The sequence below is a fragment of the Rhincodon typus genome, chromosome 9 (genome assembly GCF_021869965.1).
Source record: "Rhincodon typus isolate 14 chromosome 9, sRhiTyp1.1, whole genome shotgun sequence".
NCBI classification, from domain to species: Eukaryota; Metazoa; Chordata; class Chondrichthyes; order Orectolobiformes; family Rhincodontidae; genus Rhincodon; species Rhincodon typus.
The window spans coordinates 55,490,844-55,514,413 of NC_063340.1; the positions used below are offsets into that span (position 1 = coordinate 55,490,844).

General features: G+C 39.2%; 1 protein-coding gene across 6 annotated transcripts in view; it reads left to right on the top strand.

Annotated features, from left to right (window-relative positions):
- The first annotated feature begins 4,031 nt into the window (after nucleotides 1-4,031).
- Nucleotides 4,032-23,570, top strand: part of gpatch2 (G patch domain containing 2) — a 55,012-nt gene continuing 35,473 nt past the window's right edge. For all 6 annotated transcript variants that reach the window (XR_007262901.1, XM_020512956.2, XM_048601143.1 and 3 more), the window contains exons 1-2: nucleotides 4,032-4,176; nucleotides 20,759-21,463. Coding sequence is in view for 5 of the 6 variants with exons in the window: in XM_020512956.2 (XP_020368545.2) it covers nucleotides 4,127-4,176; nucleotides 20,759-21,463 (755 nt within the window). In the remaining variant the exon portion in view is untranslated. The remainder of the gene's footprint in view (nucleotides 4,177-20,758; nucleotides 21,464-23,570) is intronic.

Genomic DNA, 23,570 nt, shown 5'->3' on the forward strand with positions numbered 1-23,570 from the left:
TATTTGCTTTTTTAGTCCAATCTTTTTGAAATAAAGACTAGCATATTGCACAACTTTGTAACTGTTGTATCTTTAACTTTCTGTGATTTATGTATAGATCCCTGTGAATAACATTTCCCAGGCTCTCATCATTCATAAAATATGCTGCTTTTCCATTTTTCAATGAAAGTGGATAATTTCATACTTTTCCAAATTGTCTTCCATCTTCTGCATTCTTGCCCATTCACTTAACCCCCTTATATCCCTTTGCAGCAGCTTTACATCCATCTTACAGCTTACTTTGCCATCTAACTTTGCATTTTCAATAAATACGGACATATCATATTTAGTTTTGCCATTCAAGTTATTAACATAAATTTAAATAGCTAAGAGCCAAGCATGTACCTTCCTGCATCATACTAGTTACAATCTGCCAGCCTAAAGCTGACCTGTGTATTCCTATTCTGTACGTTAACTAATCCTCAAATCATGATAATATACAACTCACAATTCCTACAGTTTCATTTTGTGTAATAATCTCCAATGGAGCTTTATTGAATGCTATCTGAAAATCTAAATATACTACATATAGAGGAAGAACAATTCACACTGCATGGGGACAAAAGTGGGAAACCTGTAGCTGTCAGTCAATCTCACAAGCCAGTGGCCCTGGCAGCCCGGAGCTCATAGTACAAAGAACAAAGAACAAAGAAAATTACAGCACAGGAACAGACCCTTCGGCCATCCAAGCCTGCGCCGATCCAGATCCTCTATCTAAACCTGTCGCCTATCTTCTAGTAGGTAGAATTGGAATCCATACAGTGTGAAAAAAGTCATTTGGCCCATCGAGCCTGCAATGATCCTCCTAAAAGGATCCCAACCGGACCAAGCCCACCACCCCATCGCCGTAACCCCGTATTTACCATAGCTAATCCACCTAACCTGCACATCCTTGGACACTACAGACAATTTAGCACAGCAAATCCACCTAACCTGCACATTTTTGGAATGTGGGAATGAAATCAGAGCACTCAGCAGAAACCCATGCAGACACAGGGACAACATGCAAACTCCACAGTCACCTAAGGCTGAAATTGAACATGGGTCCTTGGTGCTGTGAGGCAGCAGTGCTAACCACTGAGCCACCATGTCGCTCAGTACTGTTGGGACTGCAACCACTCCCAGGGTGAAGGTCTCAATTGATCTCAGATTCCGGTAAGAGATAGTAAGAACTGCCGATGCTGGAGTCAGAGATAACACAGTGTGGAGCTGGAGGAAGAAGGGTCCCGACCCGAAACATTAGCTTTCCTGCTCCTCTGATGCTGCCTGGCCTGCTGTGTTGCTCCAGCTCTACACTGTGTTTTCTCAGATTCAGGTAAGTTAGGTTTCTTGGGTGTGATGAATTTCAAGGTCTCTAAAGGTGGGATGGTGAAGGCTATTCATGATATGGAAAGCGAACTGCCTGAAAATAATAGTCAATTTTCTTCCCAGACTTTCAAAAACTCGTGAAAAAATTTGGGCAAGCCATTCTTGCCACATCAAATGTATTATGGTATAACCACAAGCGCCAGGCAAAAACCATCTCCCTTCAACGGCATTAGCATTGCTGAATCCCTAACTACCATCTTCCTGAGAATCACCATTGCCAAGAAACTGAACTGGACAAGCCATATAAATATCATGGGTAAAAGAGCAGATCAGTGACTTGGAATTCTGAGGCAAGTAACTTGCCTTCCATCTTTCTAACGCCTGTCCATCATCTACAAGTAAAATTCAGGAATATGATCTACTCTCCACTTGCCTCGAGTAGCTAATCTCCAATGCTATCTAGGATAAGGCAAACTTTTTTTTGGCACCCCATACTCTATGTTAAATATTCACTCCCTTCACCATTAACACATCATGGCAGCAGTATGTGTCATATACAAGATGGGTAACCTCTAGCACCAGAGAAGAATATAGAACGTAGAACACAGAACATTACAGCGCAGAACAGGCCCTTCGGCCCTCGATGTTGCGCCAATCTGAAACCAATCTGAAGCCCATCTAACCTAAACTATTCCATTATCATCCATATGTTTATCCAATGACCATTTAAATGCCCTTAAAGTTGGCGAGTCTACTACTTTTGCAGGCAGGGCATTCCATGTCCTTGCTACTCTCTGAGTAAAGAACCTACCTCTGACATCTGTCCTATATCTATCACCCCTCAATTTAAAGCTATGTCCCCTCGTGCTAGCCACCAACATCCGAGGAAACAAGAGCCCTATCCGAAGAACAAGGACAGCAGTCATATGGGTATAACAACATGCAAGTACCCTTATGAGCTACACACCTTCCTGACTTGCAACTGAATTACCACTTCTTCATTATCATTGGATCAAGACCCTGGAACTCCGTTCCTAGCAGCAGTGTTGGTGTATTTGAATAATTTGGACTAATGTAGTTCTCAACAGCAGCGTCATTCAGTGGAACAAGAAAATGAAGTTTTATGTTTATGTTTCACAGCTAGAAGTCAAATGTCCTTGAACTTTTAGTTTACGTAGTTGCAGAGTGAACCTGATGAATGAATAGTGCTTCGAAAGCTTGTGATTTCAAATAAACCTGTTGGACTGTAACCTGGTGACGTGTGACTTCTGAGAGAATGAACAAGGCAAAAAATATTGAATCAAACACATTTATTTTGTGTTTTAAGTTAATCTATTTTGTATAATTCATATATTCACACATTATATTTAAATTTTACTTTTTTCTGGGACGCTATTTAGTCACTAATGAATCATATCCTTGTTTAGCCCCGTCTCTCGTTCCATACTGCTCACTCAGTCGAAATTGTTATATTAATCCATAGCCTTTACATGTCTCCCTACTGTTTTATAACTTACATTTCATTGGATCCCCCACCCTCCAACTCATTTCCTACGCCTACACTTTTTCTTTAGGTTATTAAAGCCGGATGTACACTCAAGTTTTTCTATTTACCAGGATACTGGTCCCAGCCCCTTAAACTTCCGCCCAAACCTAAAAAAGAAATTGCTGGAAAAACTCAGCAGGTCTGGCAGCATCTGCGGACAGAAAACAGAGTAAGCGTCTCGGGTCCAGTGACCCCCTGGAGTTTCTGTTTTTGTTTCAGATTTTCAGCATCCGCAGTTCGTTGTTTTATTAAATGTCCACCCATTCCGAAGGAACAGCTCCGTATCTCCCCCGTACCCGTATTAATGTTTCCCGAATCAAAACTCATAGTTCTCACACCACTCCTGCATCCAAATATTTCACCATCTAATCTGGTCTCCCTACGTGTGACAAGATATATTATTAACTGTGAGGTACTGCTTTTTAATTCAAGTTAAACAATAGCAAGTTTATATTCTAGGGATGTTGGCATCCTGCACTTCCCACTCAAGTTCCACTGTCAACGCTGAGCACTGTTGAGGTGCAGCACACAAAAGTATGACAAGCGACATTAATATCGTTCTCGATTATCTTTACCAAGACATTGACCACCGGCAAACATTCTACAAAATATAAGACGCACGACATCAGCTAATCTCCAACGCAATCGGACACTCAATGGTATTTATGACAGCTGTCGCTCAACTTTTCAGTTCTGTTCTATTCTTTTACTTTTGAAACAAATTTCAGTTGACGGGGAAGGGATGCAACTGTAAATAATTCCTCAATAGCAGTGAACGTCCTTCTTCTACCCTTTTTGCAAAGTGGTTTCTCTTCCTTCCTTACCAGTTTCTGCGGAAAAAGTCCTCATTCAGTCCCTGCAGCTGCCTCTTCAGCGTCAACAGAGTCGCCATCTTTAGTTGTGGCTGTTGCTATGGTTACTGGACGAGTCCACTGCACCAACGCAACTCCGAACAGCAGCTGCAACAAACAGGCAAGTCACTGAAATCTGATCGTCGGGCTGGTTTTGTTGCGGGATGGAGACAGACACTTTCCAATATGCCATCTACGTTGTAATGAAAGTATGAGGAAGGGCTGATAGTTGAATGGTTGGAGCCTCCTTCCTCCTTCCGGACGTTGGCTTTTTTTTTCTTCCCGTCGTCCTTTGGGCTGGACATGGTGGCTCCTGGAGTCTGTTAAAGGCAAATGTCTGACAGTAACTGCAGTAACGGGGCTCCTGTTTGAAACACTGTGGATGTTCGCCGCGACGAGCCAACAAGCTCTGCGCAATCCGGCTCGCGGCTGGTGAGTACTGTACTCCCCTAGCGTCCGTTTCTATCCTGCACGGTGCTTTGGCATCGTTTGGCTCACATGAGTGTGCAGAGCCGGGCCAAGCGGTGGAGGCCTGCTGCCTGTTTTGCTGCTTCTCGTAAGTAACTTCGATCCACCACATGATCTGGAAGGGATGTTATTGAAAGTAATATTGGACTTCTGCATCACCTGCCCCCGGCCCACCTCACTACCTTTGCAGGCCTTGTAGCATGACCACCGGTTAGAGTGGACCTGGAAAACGTACAGTTTGGATGCGCTTTGCATCCAACCTCAGAAAGTTGGGTGAAATAGAAGCAGAATACCGCGGATACTCGAAAAGAAATTGGGTTGAGTTAATCCTTTTACTGAAATTATTTTATGATTATCGAATTATGTTTATTAATTACAACTCGAGTTGGGAACTATTTCTGAGTAGTTTCTTCAAGATGTTTGATACACTTGGAATGCTGAAAGCAGGATAAAATATGTCTGATTAACAAGCTTTCTAAAAATTATGAAACAAGTTAGTTTTTCATCACATTCATGTGTCAGTCGGGGAAACAAATAGTATTTTCATTTGGGGAGTGTAGGCTGGTCAGATTTTGCTGAGCCTGAATCAAGATTACATTTTTCTTGATTTCTTTTTGATATCAATAATCTTTATTTGAAGTTAAATTCTGGACATGTATGAAAATATGACCATATTCACGTTTTGGAATGTAAGATCAAAAGAAAATTGGTTGGGAAAAGACAGTAAGATCTCCCAGTAAGAGCACTCTTTAACACTCATTATAGGAAATATACACTGTGTGTAATGTTTTAAAAAGTTATAACGTTGGAGTGTGGTCATTTTGTTCTTTGCACAATTTTGTTGCTTTAAAATAGCAATAAAAATGTTAGAAATATCAACAGGTCTGGCAACATCTGTGGAGATAGAAACAGAATTAGTGTTTTCTGGTATGTATGAAAGGATACACTGTATTGGTGACAGTTCAAAAGAAATTCACTGGGCTGATTCCTGGGAGAAGGGGTTGAATTTATCATTAACGGCTAAGCAGGTTAGGCCTGCATTCATTAGAATTTAGAACAATAAGGGGTGATCTTATTGGAACATACATCCTGTCAAACACCCTTAGAATTTTGCATGAGGAGATGTTTCCCCTGGTGGGAAAATCACAGACTGGGCAACATAGTTATAGAACAACAACACTGAGACACAAAGGAATTTCTTCTTCCAAAGCATAGTGATTGTGTGTCTGGACTTCTTTACTGCAGACACTTGTGGAGGCCACATCACAGAAAATATTTATAGTGGAGGTAGATAGCTCTCAACTTCTTGATATTTCACAAATCTAATGGGAGCTGGTACAGAAGAGGAGTTGAGACCATGGAGCAGGTCAGCCATAATCTCTTAGAATGGCTGGGAAGGCATGAGGGATGGAATGACCTACTACTGCTCCCATTTCTTAAGTTTTTTTTTTCTTTCATCAGTAAATGAAATATTAACTCTATTTCTCTTTATAGATAAACTTATATGTCCTGCTGTTTTTATGTATTCCTATTATAAATTTCTTTATCCAAATTTATAATCGAAACAGCATATGTAAACGTTCATGTTGTTATTACATCTTTCTGTGGGTGGCTTTGCTGAGGTGTTATTTGAATATAATTCAAGCAAGGCTGCTTTATTGCCTATTCTTCTGATGTCCTGAGAACCTAATGTCAGAACTTCTAATGACTTTGTTTTTATAGCTGAAAGGCTTGTTAAGCCACTTCAGGAAAGTAAGATGTCATAGCTGTACTTGATATGACCTATTGTGGTAGTGCACTGTAAGTTGAGCCCTGCTAAAGCTGGAGTCGTACCAAATATTTCTTGTAATAAAAGTATGCATGGTATCCCAATTTGCTGGCTTTCAGACCAAGGTTGATAGTAAGCATTTATCATGTCTTTGTCCCAACCAAGAATTACTATTAATTAAAAGTAATTAGACAATAGCTACAGGTAAAGAGTTATGAAACCATAAGCATATAGCATTACTAACTGAAACTCTAATCCTCTTAAACTCCCCATTACATACAGATATAGATGAACAAATAGAGAAGTAGAAAAAAAGTAGAAAGCCAGTTCAGTGGTCTTTGCACTCTGTTTCTGATGTTGAAATGATTCTTCTAGGGCTAGATAAGCTGTTGGTGTTCTTTTGGATGAACTGGTTTGTAAGAAGCTGAGTGTAGAGTTTACTTGTAGAATCCATCTTATTTATTAATTGAAAGTCACAGTAACTTCAGGAAAGATAACTGGTTTACTTCAAGTTTAAACAGCTTTATTTATGGCAGAGAACAGGTAACCTCAGCTAAAGAGAACGGCGGTATACATATGGTCGTTTCTGCTATAAAGTGATAGTTGTGTTTCTGCGCAACATCGCATTATAGAAAATTGCGCCATAGAAATAATGGGGCCTATGGGAAAATCGGGCTTGGGGCAGACCACCAAAAAAATCATTCAAAAGCCTAACACAATGGATAGCACAGTTTGAATAAATGTTTAATTCATATCTAATAATGAAATAAAAGTAAATTTAAGACCTTGCCTTGAAAAATGTCAAGATAACTTGATGGGGGAGGACGTTTTGAAGTTGCCTTGTTGTTAATGCAGGGGCTGAGGGTTGTCGTCGTCGTCGTTGTCGTCGTCGTCGTCATCATCGTCATCAGGTGCGGTTGTGGTTGCAGGGTTTGGGTGAAAAATAGTTAATCCAGAAGTGGATGGCTGTGGTTCATTTGTTTTCTGACTGTTTCTTGGGGGTTGGCTTAAAAAAAACATGCAGTTTTTGCTGCCTTGCCTTTTTTCTTCTTTCATGAAGAAGCTGTTTATACGGTGCCAAATAAAATCTTATTCCATGAACTGCTATCCTGCTTCATTCTGCATTGTAATTGTCCTCCTAAGAGCTGCAACTGCTTCTCAATCTCCCTCAAGATAGAAGACAAAACAGAAGTGGAAAGCTCTCGTGGTGCTGCATCATGGACTTCAGCTTCCTCACCTCCAGCTTCCACATCCCCCTTAGTCTCAAGTTTTTGTAAATCAGCCGTAGAGAGGTCTTCACGGTGGGACTCGAGCAGTTCTTCAATATCCTCACTCTCCACTTCTTCAAATGCAACTTGCTTTACAAGATCAATACAATGTTCTTTTGATTCTTGGAAGCTCCTCTGATGGATCAACGCCTTTAAAATCTTAGAAAAAATCTGGGAGAAGCTTCTCTCAATCTACATGCAAGCAGTCCTTATTGACATTACTCCAGGCCTCCACAATAAGGTTAATTGCATTCTTGAAGTTAAAGCTCTTCCAAAATTGAAGAAGACTGTCCTTATCCCCCTCAATGGCTGCAATCAGCCTCTTTAAATCACATCATAGCCAACATAAGTGTACGTTTTAGAAATAGCATTTCTGTATTCGTCAGTCGCGTTATAGCCAATTCACGTCGCCGAAACACGCGTTACAGCAGAACTGACTTTATGTGTCTTTCTCGCTGGTTGTCAGCTGAGAAAGTTGGAACTGCACTATCAGCTTCACTTGTAAACACTGCCTTTGCTGTTGATAGTCAGCACATTGTAGGAACACACCACTATAAAAACAGTTCTCAATAGATACCAAATTCCTTGCTGTTAAATTATGCAGCCATCCTGATAAATACCTGTTTTTACAAACAACAGTTGTTTTTCATTGGAGTGCACAGTTCTTTAAAGACACAAAAATAACAAACTCAGTCCTTACATTTGACACTGACAAATAGGCTAGTTAACTGTATGGCAGGATTCTTAAGAGATTACTGAGTGATTTGATAAGGATTCAGCTTTTGTAGTTGTTACTATGTGGTGCTAGCCTGCATACTATTATCACAATTGAAAACCATTATACAGCGTTCCATGGTAAGGTTTGAACATGAACATGCACATGCACACAGACTCGTTAAGTTACTAATCCAGTACTAAAACCGTAAATGCCAACCAGAGTACTAATTCAGTCATGTGGTTTGATTTGTGTTTGAACCCAAATATGCTACTAGGAATTGTCTCATTAGGAAACAGCATGTGAGAAGAAAGCTGCTGGACTGTCTGTGCATTGGAAAGTCTTTAAACTTTGGGAGCCAGTTAATTGTATGTGTGCGCAGGGAAGTCCAATCTGCATTGTAGCACCTGGGAACTGGTCCGTGTATGTCAGGGAATTTTTGATGAGGGATGTTGTTTGTCTGGATGGAAATTGATAAGCAATTGATGCAAAGTATGGTGATAATTTAGGACATTCAGAAGTCCATGATTGTGTTATTCATGGTTATGGGTGACACTATTAAGAGTAAGATTATTTTTGTGTGTGTGTTCTATAGCCAGTGTATTTTCATGTGTCTCAGTATGTGTGGTGTTCTGAAAATGTCCAATTTCATGATTTGTTTTAAGAGTTAAATCTTTAAGGTGGGGCATTGAAATGTTAATGAAGACAAATGGGATGGGGGAGGAATTTTGACTTTGAGAGACTGATAAACACCTTTTATTGTAATTATCGTCTAAAGGATGGTCCATGTTTATTTAAAGTGGGTTAGACTTAGATATGAAAACAATAAACAATAGATGGATTTCTTAGCATTGTAAAGGAATCGAGGAGTCTGATAAGGTGGCAATTACCCATATTAGACCTTTAAATAATTTAATGTAATTATCTAGATCAAAGAAAAGTTGAAAACCAATAAGTAAACAAGGAGATGCATCCTTATATTTTTCAGATCAAAGGATAGGTTTGGGATTTGTACTCGAGTTGAAATCTTTATCTGTAACACCGCAGATGAGCCAGATAATTGTAGGGACAGGTTGTGGGAGTGGTCCCCTTTTTGATATGTGTTTACCTGTGAATTGTCACTGCTGTAGGCAGGTTTGGAGGTGGAAGGCTTGGAAACCAGTAAGAGAACAAAAAGCTGCCAAGAGCTGTTAACCACGAGCAAGAAGGCAATCAGCCCAATGCTTGTCTTTGGGTGTTCTCAATTATGAGTTGCTTAAGGAGAGTTAGAAGCTCATCTGACCAAGTGTCAGTGAAAGAACGCCAAGAAATCTCAAACCTTGAACAATAGCAAGAACATTGCAGACTCAAAAGTGGATTCCTAATAGCTACAACACATCTTTTGGTTTGGTCCCAGGAAGAGTGAAGGAATGTTCATGATCTTGGCAAGTATAGGGAACTCTTGAGTGAAACTAAAAATAGAAAGGTAAATGACCCATTTATATTTTTGGGTTTAAAAAATAAGAGTTTATGAAATATGTTGTTAGTATTCATGCTTTTTAACAAAATTTTCTTCTACGCTTAAAATTTTTTTAAAATCCAAAACCTTGAAGTGTCATTCTTTCAGTTGTTAACTGGGGGTTAAATTTTGTTTTTAGAAGTAAATACTTTTACTCAAGTTTGTAAGCAATTATTGTTTTCTTGGCCATGATTTTTTGGATTTTGTTGAATAAATTTGGGGATAAATGTTTAAAATTGCACAATTTGTACTTGAATAATTATTTAATTGGCAAGGAGAAAAATAGATTTAAACCATTAAGTATCATGAGAGGCCTCCATGAATGATTTAGAGCTGATGCAGGGATTGAACCCATGCTGTTTGTGTTATTCTACTCCACACTATTGCTATAAAACAATTGAAGTAACCAACTCGCATCACAACTAAGAAACAGGATGCAGGCAAAATATCTGTAGAAATGGAAATTACAGATGGAGTGAAAATTGACAGGCAGGATATATTGGAAAAGGTGGCTTTGCTTAGACAGGTTAAATTGGCAGGCCTGGGTGGCTTGCATTCAATGTTGATAAGGGAAATGTGTTGGCAATTACAGAAAACCTTACCACAGCTTTCCTTGTCATTGCGGAGGTGCCTCAAGGTTGGAAGGAGACAGACATGACATTCTTTTCTCAGAAGAGACTGTAAGGTGCTTCAAGTAGTCATGACCAGTAAGCTTAACATCAATGATTGGGCAAAATGTTGTCAGGTACCAGGCAAAATTTGAACTGATTAAGGACAGCCAGCAGTATTTATAAATGGTAAATTGTGTTTCACTAATCTAAGGCCATTTTCTGATGGAGTGGAATGTAGAGGATGTTGTATATGAAAGCTTTTGATAAACCTCTGCACAAAAGACTGATTAGCAAAATTTAAGGCTCATGGAATCGGAAGGTCAGTATCGGTTTTGATTTTTAAAAAAACTAGTTTAAGGTCAGAAAACAACAAGTCATGATAAATAGTTGCCTTGCGGGCTGAGGATATAAGATAATAGTGTACCCCAAGAATTTTTGAAATTCTTTCACGAGATGCTGATATGACTGACGAAACCAGTATTTATTGCCCATCCTAATTCCCCTTAAAAAAAAAAGGTAAGCTGTTTTGTTGATGAATTACTGCAGCTCATTTGCTGTCGGTACAGCCCGGTATTATTAGGAGGGGAATTCCAGGAATTTGATCCAGTGACATTGAGGGAATGAAACAGTCACCAAATCATATGGTGTGTGAATTGGAGGGGAACTTGCATTTGCTCCTCACCCTTCCAGATGGTAGGGGTTATGTGTTTTGAAGAAATTGTCAAAGGAGTCATGTTAATTGTTGTATTGCATCTTGAAGATTGTACACACTGACACCGCTGTGTATTGTGATGGGGTTTACAGTGATGTTGATATTAATATTAATGGCTGAGATGCCAGTGAAGCAGGGTGCTTTCTCCACTATGGTGTTGAACTTCATGGGTGTTGAAGCAGCACTCATCCAGGAAACTGTAGAGTATAACATCATGCTCCTGATTTGTGCCTTGTACCTCTTCATCACTTGCCTTCCCACCTATTTTGGGTTATCCACAAACTTGGCTAAAGTACATTCATTATCATCATCTCAGTCAGTTTTATATATTGTAAGTAATGGTGATTCCAGCACTAATATCTGTGGCACTCCAGTTACAGTACACATCCTGAAAATGTCCCCTTTATCTCAATTCTCAACTTATATTAGGTAGCCAATCCTCAATCCATGTTAATGTAGTACCTCCAAAACCATGGGCTCTTATTTGGATTTTCAAGAGTTTGAGGTCTGTTGCATTTACAGTTTTCTGCTTTATCCCACTTGTTACCTCCTCAAAGAATTCTAATAAACTTGTCATCCATGATTTCTGCTTTGAGGTCTTGATAATTCTGCTTGTCATATTATGTATTTCTAAATGTTCTGTTATTACATTCTTTTGTAATAGACTCTAATGTTTTCCCAAATATAGACATTTAAGCTAACTGTCCTTTTAGTTACCTTTTTTTTGTGTCCTTCCCAGTCCTTTGGGACTTAAAAGAATCAAAGGAGTCCTGTAAGATTACTACCAGTGCAACTACTATTTCTGTAGTAGCTACTTTTAGTATCCAAGGATGCATGTCACTGGAAAGGTAGGTAGAACTAAGTGATCCTGCAACTAAACGATCGGACCTAAGCTCTGCAGTACTGCCACATTTGTTGCGAATGTTGATGAACAATTTAAAAACTCACTGGAGGAGGAGGAGGAGGACACTCCAAAATATCTCCAACCTCAGTGATGGGGAGCCTAGCACACCACTGAAAAAGTCAAGGCTGAAGCATTTGTAAATATCTTCAGCCAGAAGTGCCAAGTTGATGATACATCTCAACCTTTCTGTTGAGGACCCCGGCATCACTAATGCCAAGCGTCAGTCATGGCATTGGACACTGCAAAGGTTGTGGGCCCTGACAACAGATAGCAATAGAACTGAACACTTTTATGTTTCCTTCCCTAGCCCAAGCTATTCTAGTACAGATACAACACTGGCATCCACTCACCTGGGGAATTTTCCACATTGCTATGTTCTGTCCACAAAAGACAAGACCAATCCAGCCAAGCCATTTTGCTGACTCATCTGTCTACTGTCAATCAACAGCAAAATAATCGATGATAGTATTAAGTGGCATTGCGCAACAATAATCTGCACCCTGATGCTCTGTTTGGGTTCCATCAAGCCAGTGCAGCTCCTTGGTCCAAACATTGAACAAAAGAGCTGAGCTCAGGAGAGGAAGTGAGGGTGAATTCCCTTGATATCAAGGTAGCTTTTAACAGTGTGTGAACCTAACAAAACTCTGATGAATGGGAATTAGAGGCAAATCTCTTTGCAGGTTGACTTCAAACCTAGCACCATTGAAGTTTAACTGGATTAACCACTAAATTTGCAGCCATAAGACCAGTTCAGAGACTAGATATTTTATCGTGAATTACTCACTTCGTAACTTCCCCAGTACCTTCATACTATGTACAAGGCACATGCCTGGAGTTCGAAGGAATACTCTCCATTTACCAGATGGATTACGGTTCTAGGAACTTTCAATTTGCTGGATGCCATCCAGAAAAAAGCAGTCCACTTGTCCATGCAGCCCATTTTACATTTAAAAATGTTCTTCCTTCCACAAAATAGCCACAGTGTGTACCATTTGTGAATTGGAGTGTGTGACACACCAAGGCTTCTTTGGCAGTACCTCCCAACTGGTGACCTCAACCTCTATAGAAGGATAGGAGAAGCATCATATGGAAACAACATTATGTACAAAATCTACCTAAACTCTCTCAGCATCTTAACTTGGAAATGTGTTGCTGATTCAAACTCCTGGAATCGTCCACTACCAGCACTGAAAGTACCTTCATCATATGAATTGGAGGGGATCCAGAAGGGTCTTGCCGACATCTTGTGTAGGCAATTCCGGATGTGCAATAAATGACCTTGCTAGAGATGCCTACATTCTGTGAATGATAAAGTTAAGCCATCTTTTTAAAAGACTACATGAGGAATTCTTGGAAGAGATTTTTTCTTTTCATCATTCAACGATTTTTCAACAAGACCATATAAATAAGCCTGATCACCATTCATTAAGAAGGAAACATTTCCCACCTCTCTCTTGCTCCTAACTCTTCCCTCCCTATCTGCTCTTCCAGGGCAAACTGGATGTGCACAAGCATCACACATTCTGCTGAGTTTCAACCTTATTCTTACCATTGCCACAACAGTGCCTCAGCAGTATTGTTTTCCTACTCCCCTTTCTTTCTTCATCTGACACTGGTCTCTGCTTCTGTTAGCTCACAATTTAACATTTTTAATGGAATACCTTTCTTGTTGACCTCCAAATTACTCTTTATACAAAACACCAGCTTGTGCAAAACTCTTCCATCTGCAATTTGCTTTGCATTAAGTCGCATTTGTTTGACGTCTTTCTCCTCACTGACCTCTACTGGCCATTACCAAATTCAGAATTCTTATCCTTGTTTACAACTCCCTTTTGTGGTTTCAACCGGCCCAACTCTGCAACCTCCCTTCAGTCTTCTGGCTAAACCTTCATTTAATGACATTTTTTTTAGGACTTGTGTGGGTCCCATAGTCTGTAATTCATTCCCTAAATGTCTCTGCCTTCCTACTACTTTTTTAAAGAATCTCCTGTCCTAACTTTTGACAATAGCGTAAGTTGAGTCTTTTAAATCTTGGACCTGTAGTCAGTCTCTTTATGTGAAACATCTAATCATGTTGATAATACCATACAAGATTTTAGTTTTTATTTATTTTGCACTGCTGAGGCATTTGAAGTATTGTTCAAAATTAGTTAGGAGAAGAATGAAGTTACGCATATGCTAAATTTTAGATTGCAAAATGTTTTCCCTGCTTTTATAAGCTATTTTTCTTCAGTTTCATGTTTCCCACTTCTTTTGATTGACTGTGAAGTGCCTCAATTATTCCTTGAGCAAGTTCTGGAAAGTGTGAGGGGAACTAATTGACTAATCTTTAGTGCTTTCTTTGATGCCACTTCTTGTCTGTCACCATGGTAATTTGTGTTCGATTAAGCACGTTCTTCATGGGAAATCTGCACAATCAGCTTGGGGCGCAATTGCCTGTTGGAGCACTTCTCAGACATCCATTTTCTGGCTGTCAGTTTGTATCTACCTTTCCTGCAAATTGCATTGTTTCATGGGATCTTTAATGTTTACCTGAGAAGCCAAACAAGGATTTTGTGGATTAGGAATTTTTAAAGGAGCTGTGGCAGAGAGCAACAACTAATGTTTGAAAGTGTATGAAAACCTCAGTATCAAAGTTTTTAAAAAGTGATTGCAACAAGCAACAGCTGATACCAAGAAAAATGAAAAAGTGTCATCAACTCAAAATGTGACATTATACTTTCAGTGAAAAATGGTAACCAAGGAATCAGAGACATGTGTTTGATTAGATTATTTTTCTACTTAAGAACATAGGTTCAGATATTTCAATGGCCTGACAGTCATTTTCCAGTGTGGGTGGGAGTTCTACCTGGGGATCCTGTAGAATGCCCATTGTAACAGGCTCTGAAGAAATTGGCCAAAAAAATTGCAGAAAAATCCTATATGCCTGGATCCACCTCTCCCTGAAAAGCTCCATTTGAATCAGAACCGAGAGTTCTGATGAAACTAAGCAAGTAGTTACTCAGGAAATGTCAGACTGTTAAGTACATAGTCTAACTCCTGAGTAACAATTTAACTGGATGCCCATTTGCCTCTCTCTTACTACACCTCCCCCAAACCACATGCACCTCTGGATCTGATCCAACAATACACAGGACCTGACACCCATTTGCCTTGCCACTGGACATGCTCCCTGCTTCCTCCACTCCACACCTGACTCCCCTTCTGTTTGATTAAGTACGTTCTTCGTGGGAAATCTGCAAAATCAGCTTGGGGCGCAATTGCCTGTTGGTGCATCCATTTTCTGTCTGTCAGTTTGTACCTACCTTTCCTGCAAATCTCATTGTGTCATGGGATCTTTGTTTACCTGAGAAGCCAAACAAGGATTTTGTGGATTAGGAATTTTAACGGAGCTGTGGCAGAGAGCAGCGACTAATGTTTGAAAATGAATTAAAACCCCATGGATGTGCTTCCGGTCTGAACCCAACCCACCCTCCACGCTGAATGCAATTTCTCCCATCTGCTCTGTCTTATCCTAAACATCCTATCACCAATCTGGCAACCTATGCTGTACCAATCTAATAGCTTATCCCTGGCACTCTACCACCTCTACCCATCTAACAGCCTACATTCCCAACACCCTAACATCATACCTTATAATCTTGCCTCTTGACAGCAGCTGTCAAAATGGCTGTCTGGATCTCTATATTTCAGAGTATCATAGCTGACTATTGTGAAATGCAACTTCTGCATTACAAGAAAACTACCAGAATAGAAGTACTGCTTCACATTTTTAAAGGACCTCTGATCACAGAAATGCTTAGTTGTCTACTTTCACAAGAAAAAAGTGTGAAGTGGCAATCTGCGTGAGATAGTCACGCTTTGGAAAATCTTTCAGGTTACCAAATGGATTTGGCACCTTCAGGTTTTAGTCTGGGACCTTTTTTCTGAATGCTGAAAACCAAGATCTAACAAAAGTATTTGCAACCAATCTTCCAAGAATGCAAAAAGCAGAGAACTTGGAGGCTATGATGGACAATAGTTTAAAAAAAAACTTCAAGCAAAATGAGTTTCATTTCGTATCCCAAAGTATTTACTTTCTTGTAACTGGTTGAATTTCCTATTTTTTGGGTTCCAACAAAACACAGACATAGATGTCAAAGTGTTTAATCCTATTCAGACTAAGCGTGAAAAAAGTGATATGTTTCTTGTTGGACTCACGTGAGATCTTCTGAAAATATTGCAAAGGCACATCTACCCAGTTGTTTACCTTTTGCTATCACACATTTTGTGAAGTTGTGTCTGTTTCTGATAAAGCTTTGTAGAATCATAAAGAACAAAATGCCCTTTTCCAAATACTTGACTATGGTTGCCCAGTAGCAGATCAGCTCATTCTTCCAGCATATGTTCCTGAGGCATCCCATTTGTGCGCTGTGTCCTACTTTAAATCCACATATCCCCAAATCACTATGTTGAATTAAATTAATTCATTTTATTATTAATAACTTGTATAAGCGCACATATGTTTCACCTCCCCGGACTTTTGAACCCTGCCATTGCGTCCCAATGACCCTCCTCACCTTGACCCTGGACCCTGATGGAATTGCGTGTGGAATTGCGTGTAGTCCCAGCAATAGCAGCCACTCCTGGCTGGCACTGCTCAGGCTACAGAGCTGCAAACTAATTAGGTTAGTTAGCACCTCTCTAAGGCAGGATTTCCTCCAAAGATAAAGGTAGAAACCTTGCCTTTAAAGCAATTAGCAATGCTCCCAGCTTTAAATTGCAGCAGGGCAGCTGTCAGGATCGTGGGTGGGCAGCCCACTGAATTTTGAGATGTGAAGGTTGGGATGGAGGGACTGGTGCCATGCAGTATTCAGCCCGTTGAGTTAATAGTACATCATACCCCATTTATTTGACTTCGAAAACTAGAAGTTTTTTAGCATTTGAAAGTTTTCACAAATTATGTTTGGAAATACTACCAATGTTTTGTGTGAATAAATCTTACTACATACTTTTAATGGCTGTAAATATGCAGTCAAACTGTAGACTGGGTTTATGGTAAAATTCCATAATGATTTTTGTGATATTATTGCACATTTTCTATGTATAAAAGAAGTAGATATGTGCTACTCACCTTGAATGAAAAGCAATCATCACATAAACATTATTTTCTCTAAACAACAGATTTTGAATATCAAAAATTGTGTTTATAATGATTTCCCCATTCACTTGCTAGCAACTTCTGATAAAATAAAAGATTGCTCATACCATTTAACAAAAGGAACCTTGCCTATGGTTAACAGTCCTCAACATTTATGGAAACTTACAGTTGTACTTAAGTTTACACTATCAAGTTGATTAGACTTGACACGTGGATTCAATAGCACCTATTTTAATCAACAGTCATGACTTTGTTTTGAAGGTGACCTTTTTGAGAAGCGTATTGTTAGAATTATCGGGAGTAGAACCATAGAGACATGGAAAAGTTAGATCATAGAAAGAAGCTGTTCAGTCTATTGTATCTGCATTAGCTGAATAAAACAGCTGCCATTCTAATCCCATTTCCAGTATCTGATCTATAGTCGTCTTAGTCACTCGTAGGGCATGAGTGTTGCTGGCTGGCCAGCATTTATTGTCCTAGCTGCCCTTGAGAAGCTGGTGGTGAGCTGCCTTCTTTAATCACTGCAGTCCATGTGCTGCAGGTAGGCCCACGATGCATTTAAAGAATTCCACCATTTTGACCCAGTGACAGTGAAGGAACAAAAACCTATTTCCACCTCAGGATGGTGAGTGGCTTGGACAGGAACTTGCAGGTGGGTGGTGTTCTCAAGCAGCTGCTGCTCTTGTCCTTCTAGGTGGAAGTGGTTGTCGGTTTGAATGGTGCTGTCTAAGGATCTTTGAATTTTTGGTTACGGCATTTAAAGGTGTTGAGGGTTTTGGTCAGTATATGCACACATTACCAAATTCCTCAAATCAGTTCTGTCTGTCTAGCATTAAACGTAGTTAAAGAAAATTACAGTCAGATACAAGTCAGCTAATCTTAGGCATAACATTAAATTTTATCACAAGTCAGTATCTTGGAGGGTGAGGGGAAGAAATTAAGTCCTATCTGATCTACTTTGATAGATGTAAGGAGTTAACTGCAGTATAATGATCCAGGATATTTGTTGCGTACGGCAGAGTAAGAGGACGCAGAAGACTTTGCAGCCTGTATCTTTGATACACCAGAGGATTACCACAGTAATAGACAAATGTTCACAAGTGGTTAAATAAGGAGTGAACTGTAGTTACCATTTAATGTGTTTAGTTAGAGACTTAATACTTGATTCAAATTGTTAAGTTTAATCAATTACATATGCTACATCTAACTGCAATTATTTAATATCAGCAAAGCTAGAATATCAGTTACATTGTGGAAATGTAAACAGGACAGATTTATCAAAAAAGTTTCACCTGTTTTCAGACACCATAATTAAAAATTAATAACACCTGGTGACTTGTAAATTATGGCTGTACAGAGCCATTTTATTAGTTTATCTGCAGTGATGAGAATATATGGAATTTAGATTTAGTATTGATGCAAAAATGAAGGCCTTTTAGGCCAGTTTTAATTAACAAAAGACAATGATTGGGCGGAAGAACTCCGTTTCAGACTATACTATCTGTCACACCAAGAGTAGCCTTCAGGTAAATCAGTTGGGGTGGTAGGACGGCAAAAATTTTCAACAGCTGAAAGGGTTGCTGTGGAACTTGGGGAAGCAATTAAGTTCTTGGTGGAAGCTGCAGGCACATGGAGGCCTGATGCCTGCTCCATTGGAAACAGTCCAATTTGTTAGAGGGGACCTAAAACTATTTTTAATCTCTTTTTATTATTAAATGTAAGGAGCCCTAATTTTACTCTGGTTAGAATTTTTTCCAAAAAAAACAAAAGATACAATACCGCATAATGAAAGATGTAAAGGCCTAACAACCATGAGCAATAGCATGCATAATTTCAGACATCAGGAAACATTTATTTTTAAAAAACAGGGAAATTTTAATTTCATGTGGACTAAGAGTTGCAGACAGTTCAAGTTGTAAATATATTGAATTTGTAGATTGTACTGAAAGCTATGATCCTGATTTTTAACTTCTTTTGTTATTTGGAAACCTAACTGCTGAGCATTTACAATGCAATTTGTAACTTAACCTCTTTAATTGTTTTTGATTTCCCAACAGTACTACTGTTAACTTGCTCCTTTGAGCAGATGAATAGGACATCTGTCCCAAGAAAGCATTCTTCTTTCAATCTGCTTGTATAGGATGCAGAACAACACTTTTCACTGTATCTCAGTACATGTGACAACAATAAATCCAGGTCCAATATGATGCTCGGGGCCAATTGCACTATTGAGCCTTAGACTGAAATAACAGACTGATGTCTGAGGAGACCAGTGAAGACTTCACTGTCAATTCGGACCTCGAAAGTGTTGACAAGCCAGGAGAAGTCTGGTGGGCCAGGAAAAGGGAGGATTGCACTCCTCAAGTCCATAAAGAGTTGGGCTTTCCTTGTCACTGATTGCCCTTCCCTGTTATCAAAGAGACACACCTGTCCTAATTGAATTGAGCCCTTTGCTCCTCCAATCATGTCTCCAACCACCGTCCACTAATTTTTCGACTGCTTTGGTTTAATTCTGCAGGACCTTGACTTCATGTTCCTGCTGTCTGAATTCCTGGCTTTCATTCACTAGTTTGGTAGTGGATTTAGCCAGATTTAGGCAAGGATGGAGAAAGTGTCTTCAGATCAAATGGCTGTTAAGTTCGACTGAGCTTCAGACTTAGCAGTTTTGCCACCTGCTTTGAAATTTGCATGCATCATACTTTCAACACCCTTTTAAAATTAGGTTTACTTCAGAAGTAAGACGTAAATTGAACACATTTAATTGAACTGAGCTGTTAACAGATAAACCTGTTAACATCAAAAACACAGTGGCAGAAACTCCAGAAAGTTTTTAGGACAATATTTATAAGAAAAATGCATATCCTTCTCTAACTTTTTTGGTAGGCATCCTTGGAGCATAGGACATTGATCATGTACATTATTATGCTAATTCTATGGGCATAAAATAGGAGCAACAAGACCCAATTTCTGCCTGAGGTGTTTAACTTCGTAGTTTGATAACAGTGTGAGAAAGAATTTAAAAAATTGTTAACTGGATACAAGAATTGGATTTATTTTCCTAGTCTAGGGAGAGGAAAATCAGCACAACTGGTTACCATTCCACTATCTATCAATCCCACTGAAAAGTTAATGTCTGTAACTTTGTATCAGAATAGGTTTCAGCTTGGTGACAGTGTCCTCCACAGTCAGATAATCCTCCATTTTAAATAAGGCCGTTTGAGTAAGGGAAGGCATTTGACACTCTGGAACCTCAGGATAAACTGCAATGCCAAGCTCACAGCAGAAGAGCTGTAATTCAAGATTTTGTGGGTCAGAGATGGAACTGCCATATTACAATCTCTTTCTCCAACCAGCATTCTGTCTGAATGTGGTTTGGCCGGGAATTGTGAAATGTATCCTCTTTAGAAGGATATGGCAGAGATAGATGGGGTGAAAAGAACATTAACACTGGCATAGGCCTATGGGCTGGATGATGTGTTTCTGAAAAGAAATACAATTAGAGGGGACTTTTCTGTGAAAGAAACCTTTTTAAGTGTGGTGGCCTTTAGTAGAAATCAAAGCTCTGCAAAGATTAGCAACTCCCTGGAATAATGCTTCCTCTGGGAGCAATACCAAGACTGTTATGGTGAAATGTGCTTTGTAACAAGTATTTTACAACTTTATTAATCAGACAGAACAGCCTTGTTTCTGTCTTGTGTGTTTACAGCAAGTTTTTTTTGTCTTACACTGCCAGAGAATCATACCAAATTGGTTTGCTGTCCTTATAGTGCAAGGAAATGCAGTTCATCCACTATTGTTGTTTGTATTTATATAAAAATTGGTCTCCTTCTAGCCCATGCTTGTTATCTTTTTCATTTTGTAACTAAAGCAGTGATGCCAAACAGTATTTCTCTATTTAATCACCGATGATTTTTTTTTTCCCCATTTAAGGCCCTGCAGAACAATGGAGGAGCTGGTTCATGATTTGGTCTCTGCTCTGGAAGAAACCTCTGAACACACAAGGGGATGTCCAGAGTTTGGAGATGAAGCATCCCGGAGTTCAGCTGCCTGCCTTCTAAAGCGCCAGGCTAGGAAAAGGAGAGGCAAAAAGAGGCGGTCAGAAAGCGGACATCATATCTGGGAGCACGGCCACTGCATGAGTGAAGGCTCTGAATCTAGCTTGGATGAGGCAATCCGGGACTACAGAGAAAATAACACTTACAGTGACTCAGATGACCACTTAATAGTTGCCAAACGTCTGTCTTCCCTGAACGTAACAGCCATTAGGGGAAAACGGCATTCATGGCATGAATCTGACTCTGTCACCGACAGTAACTTGGGTGGTAGATCTTTGCGAAGGAGAAGGAAGGTCAAACGTATGGCTGTAGATCCACCAGCAGAGGTCAGTAATGTACTTCACCCGCTGCCCCAGGGCAAAGCTCTAGTCTTGGACTTGGACAGACACCAGTCACAATCAAACCAGCTCCGCTTCCAACTTCAAGTCCAGGAGATCAGTAAGGACAAGATCATCAAGAGAAAACAGCTAGAAGTCCCAGATGATGGAGTTGTTGTGGAAAGTGAAGAAATGTGCAATACAAATAAGAACAAAATGGAGTATGAGGAACAAAAAGGCTCAGATGATAACATGAGTGACAGGTTATTAAGATTAAGTTGCAGGTTATCTATCCTGAGACAAGTTGTTGTATTTAAATATAACTGCAGGGTTTGAAATACTTTCAGCAGAAGTGCCAATACTTGTTCACGTTGAATTTCAAATCTGCACACCAGGGAGCACTCAAGTTGCAATAAAACTGTGGAGTCACAATTTCTGACCGCTCCTGTTGAATAATCGTTGTTTTTCTTGGCATTTGGATGTACCTAATCTACTTGGCAATAAATATACACAAATGTTCACTACTTCCGTATGCAGAAGTGTAACTGCATAGATAAAGTATTTCAATCCCTGTACGTTATTTTTGCATTAGTACACAACATATTCTGAAGCAGCAGTTCAATAGCTATACTAATTTTAATGATTTCTTTTTAGTGATATTAGGGGAAAATTTGTAGAATTGCCTTATATTCGTTTCAAATTAGCATAATGAGACATAATATCCTGATACAGATTGAGGTAAACCTTGATCAATATAAATATTGTTTTTTGGTTTTGACATATAAGAAGGAAATACATTATGCTTGGCTGTGGAATGATTACAATTTTTCATGGGTGATCTACAATGTTTAAAAACTAAACAATAAATTTATCAATGTAATTAGCTCACTTATGAAGTAAAATAAAGATAACTTTAAATCTTTAAATTGTTTAGATACGTCATCCACAATGGCAGAGTGGTAACCAATCATATTATATAAGGCCATGATCAGCCTTTGTCTGCTGCTGTGGCCCAAACTAATCCTATGATTGTTCAAAGTTATACATGCTCCATTATTGTGGTGCATTGAAGGGTCGTAACTAAATAGGATGTTGAAAAGGTATTTAATGTTTTGTGGGACAGTTTTTAAAGGGTTAAATCCTAATACCACAACAGCTATGAATTACAATTGTCTGAGGGACTTACATTCAGGGGAGAGAAGATCTGCTGTCCTATGAGTGATTTATACAGAATCATTTCACAGCCATATGGAGTAAATAGGTCATTTTTTTCACTCTTTTGTGGTAAGTGAATATAATTGGCTACTTGGGGGCAAGGACGGATTATAATTATGTTGCATGACTGAAAGACCCAGATTTTGCAGTTGTAATGAAGGTAAACTGTGAGCGCCATCATTACTGCTCTGAAATTAATGTAAACCTTTGGAATCCTCATTTGTACAGCTAAATCCAGAAGTTGCAGTAAGTGATTTCCTCATAGCGTGCACTGTTGAAGAGCCCTTCCTCGACTTCAATCAAATAGAAATCAAAGAGCTAATGATAAGTTGCCCTTTATACTATTAGTCTTACTGGAGAAACACTTGAAAATCTTCCACCACCATGTTGAATGATGTGATTGGCCTTCTAATAGCTTTTCCATTCATAATTGCTGCTAAATAATCTCATTGGTCCTGGGAAAAGTAGCTTCATATTTACACAATGTCACATTTCTCCAATATGATTTTAAAATTCATATTTCTTAAAATATTTGTTTACTGTTTGTCAACTTCAGCCTTAATACCATACGTATGTCCCAACCATTATTGCACTCTCTGTAAAATTTTAATTAAAAATGAAAATTCCGTCCATTTTACTTCCTGATTTGCTGTCTGAGAATATTTCAATGCAATTGGCTGCTTGCCCTGCTTGATGGCATCTCACTGTTGCTGAATGCCTGGAGATTCCCTTGAAAATGACCTCAGATTCAGACTGACATCATGAAAGGGAGAATTCGTTCCTGAAAGATCACTCTATTTTTATGGACAGCTATCTTTGAAGTCAGGGCTGAGCATGAAATTGGGGCCAATGTAATTACATATCTCAGATTGGAAATGAGTTTCTTCTTTGACTCCTCCCACATTCCCTATATACTATTAATTGGCTAAGAAATGTACCAGTACTACTTTGTGGCTCATTGATAGAATATGTCAGAGTTAGTAGGTTAGTACTACTTTTTTATTTCGCCTTTTAATGAAAACCAACTTTCTTGTACTTTGTGCTTGCCACCGATCTGTATTGGCATCATGACCATGAAGAAAATGTAGCTATTTGTTGATTGTAATCCTCTTGAAGCATCACCATCTGGCAATGTTTTCTATCATTCAGTTCAAA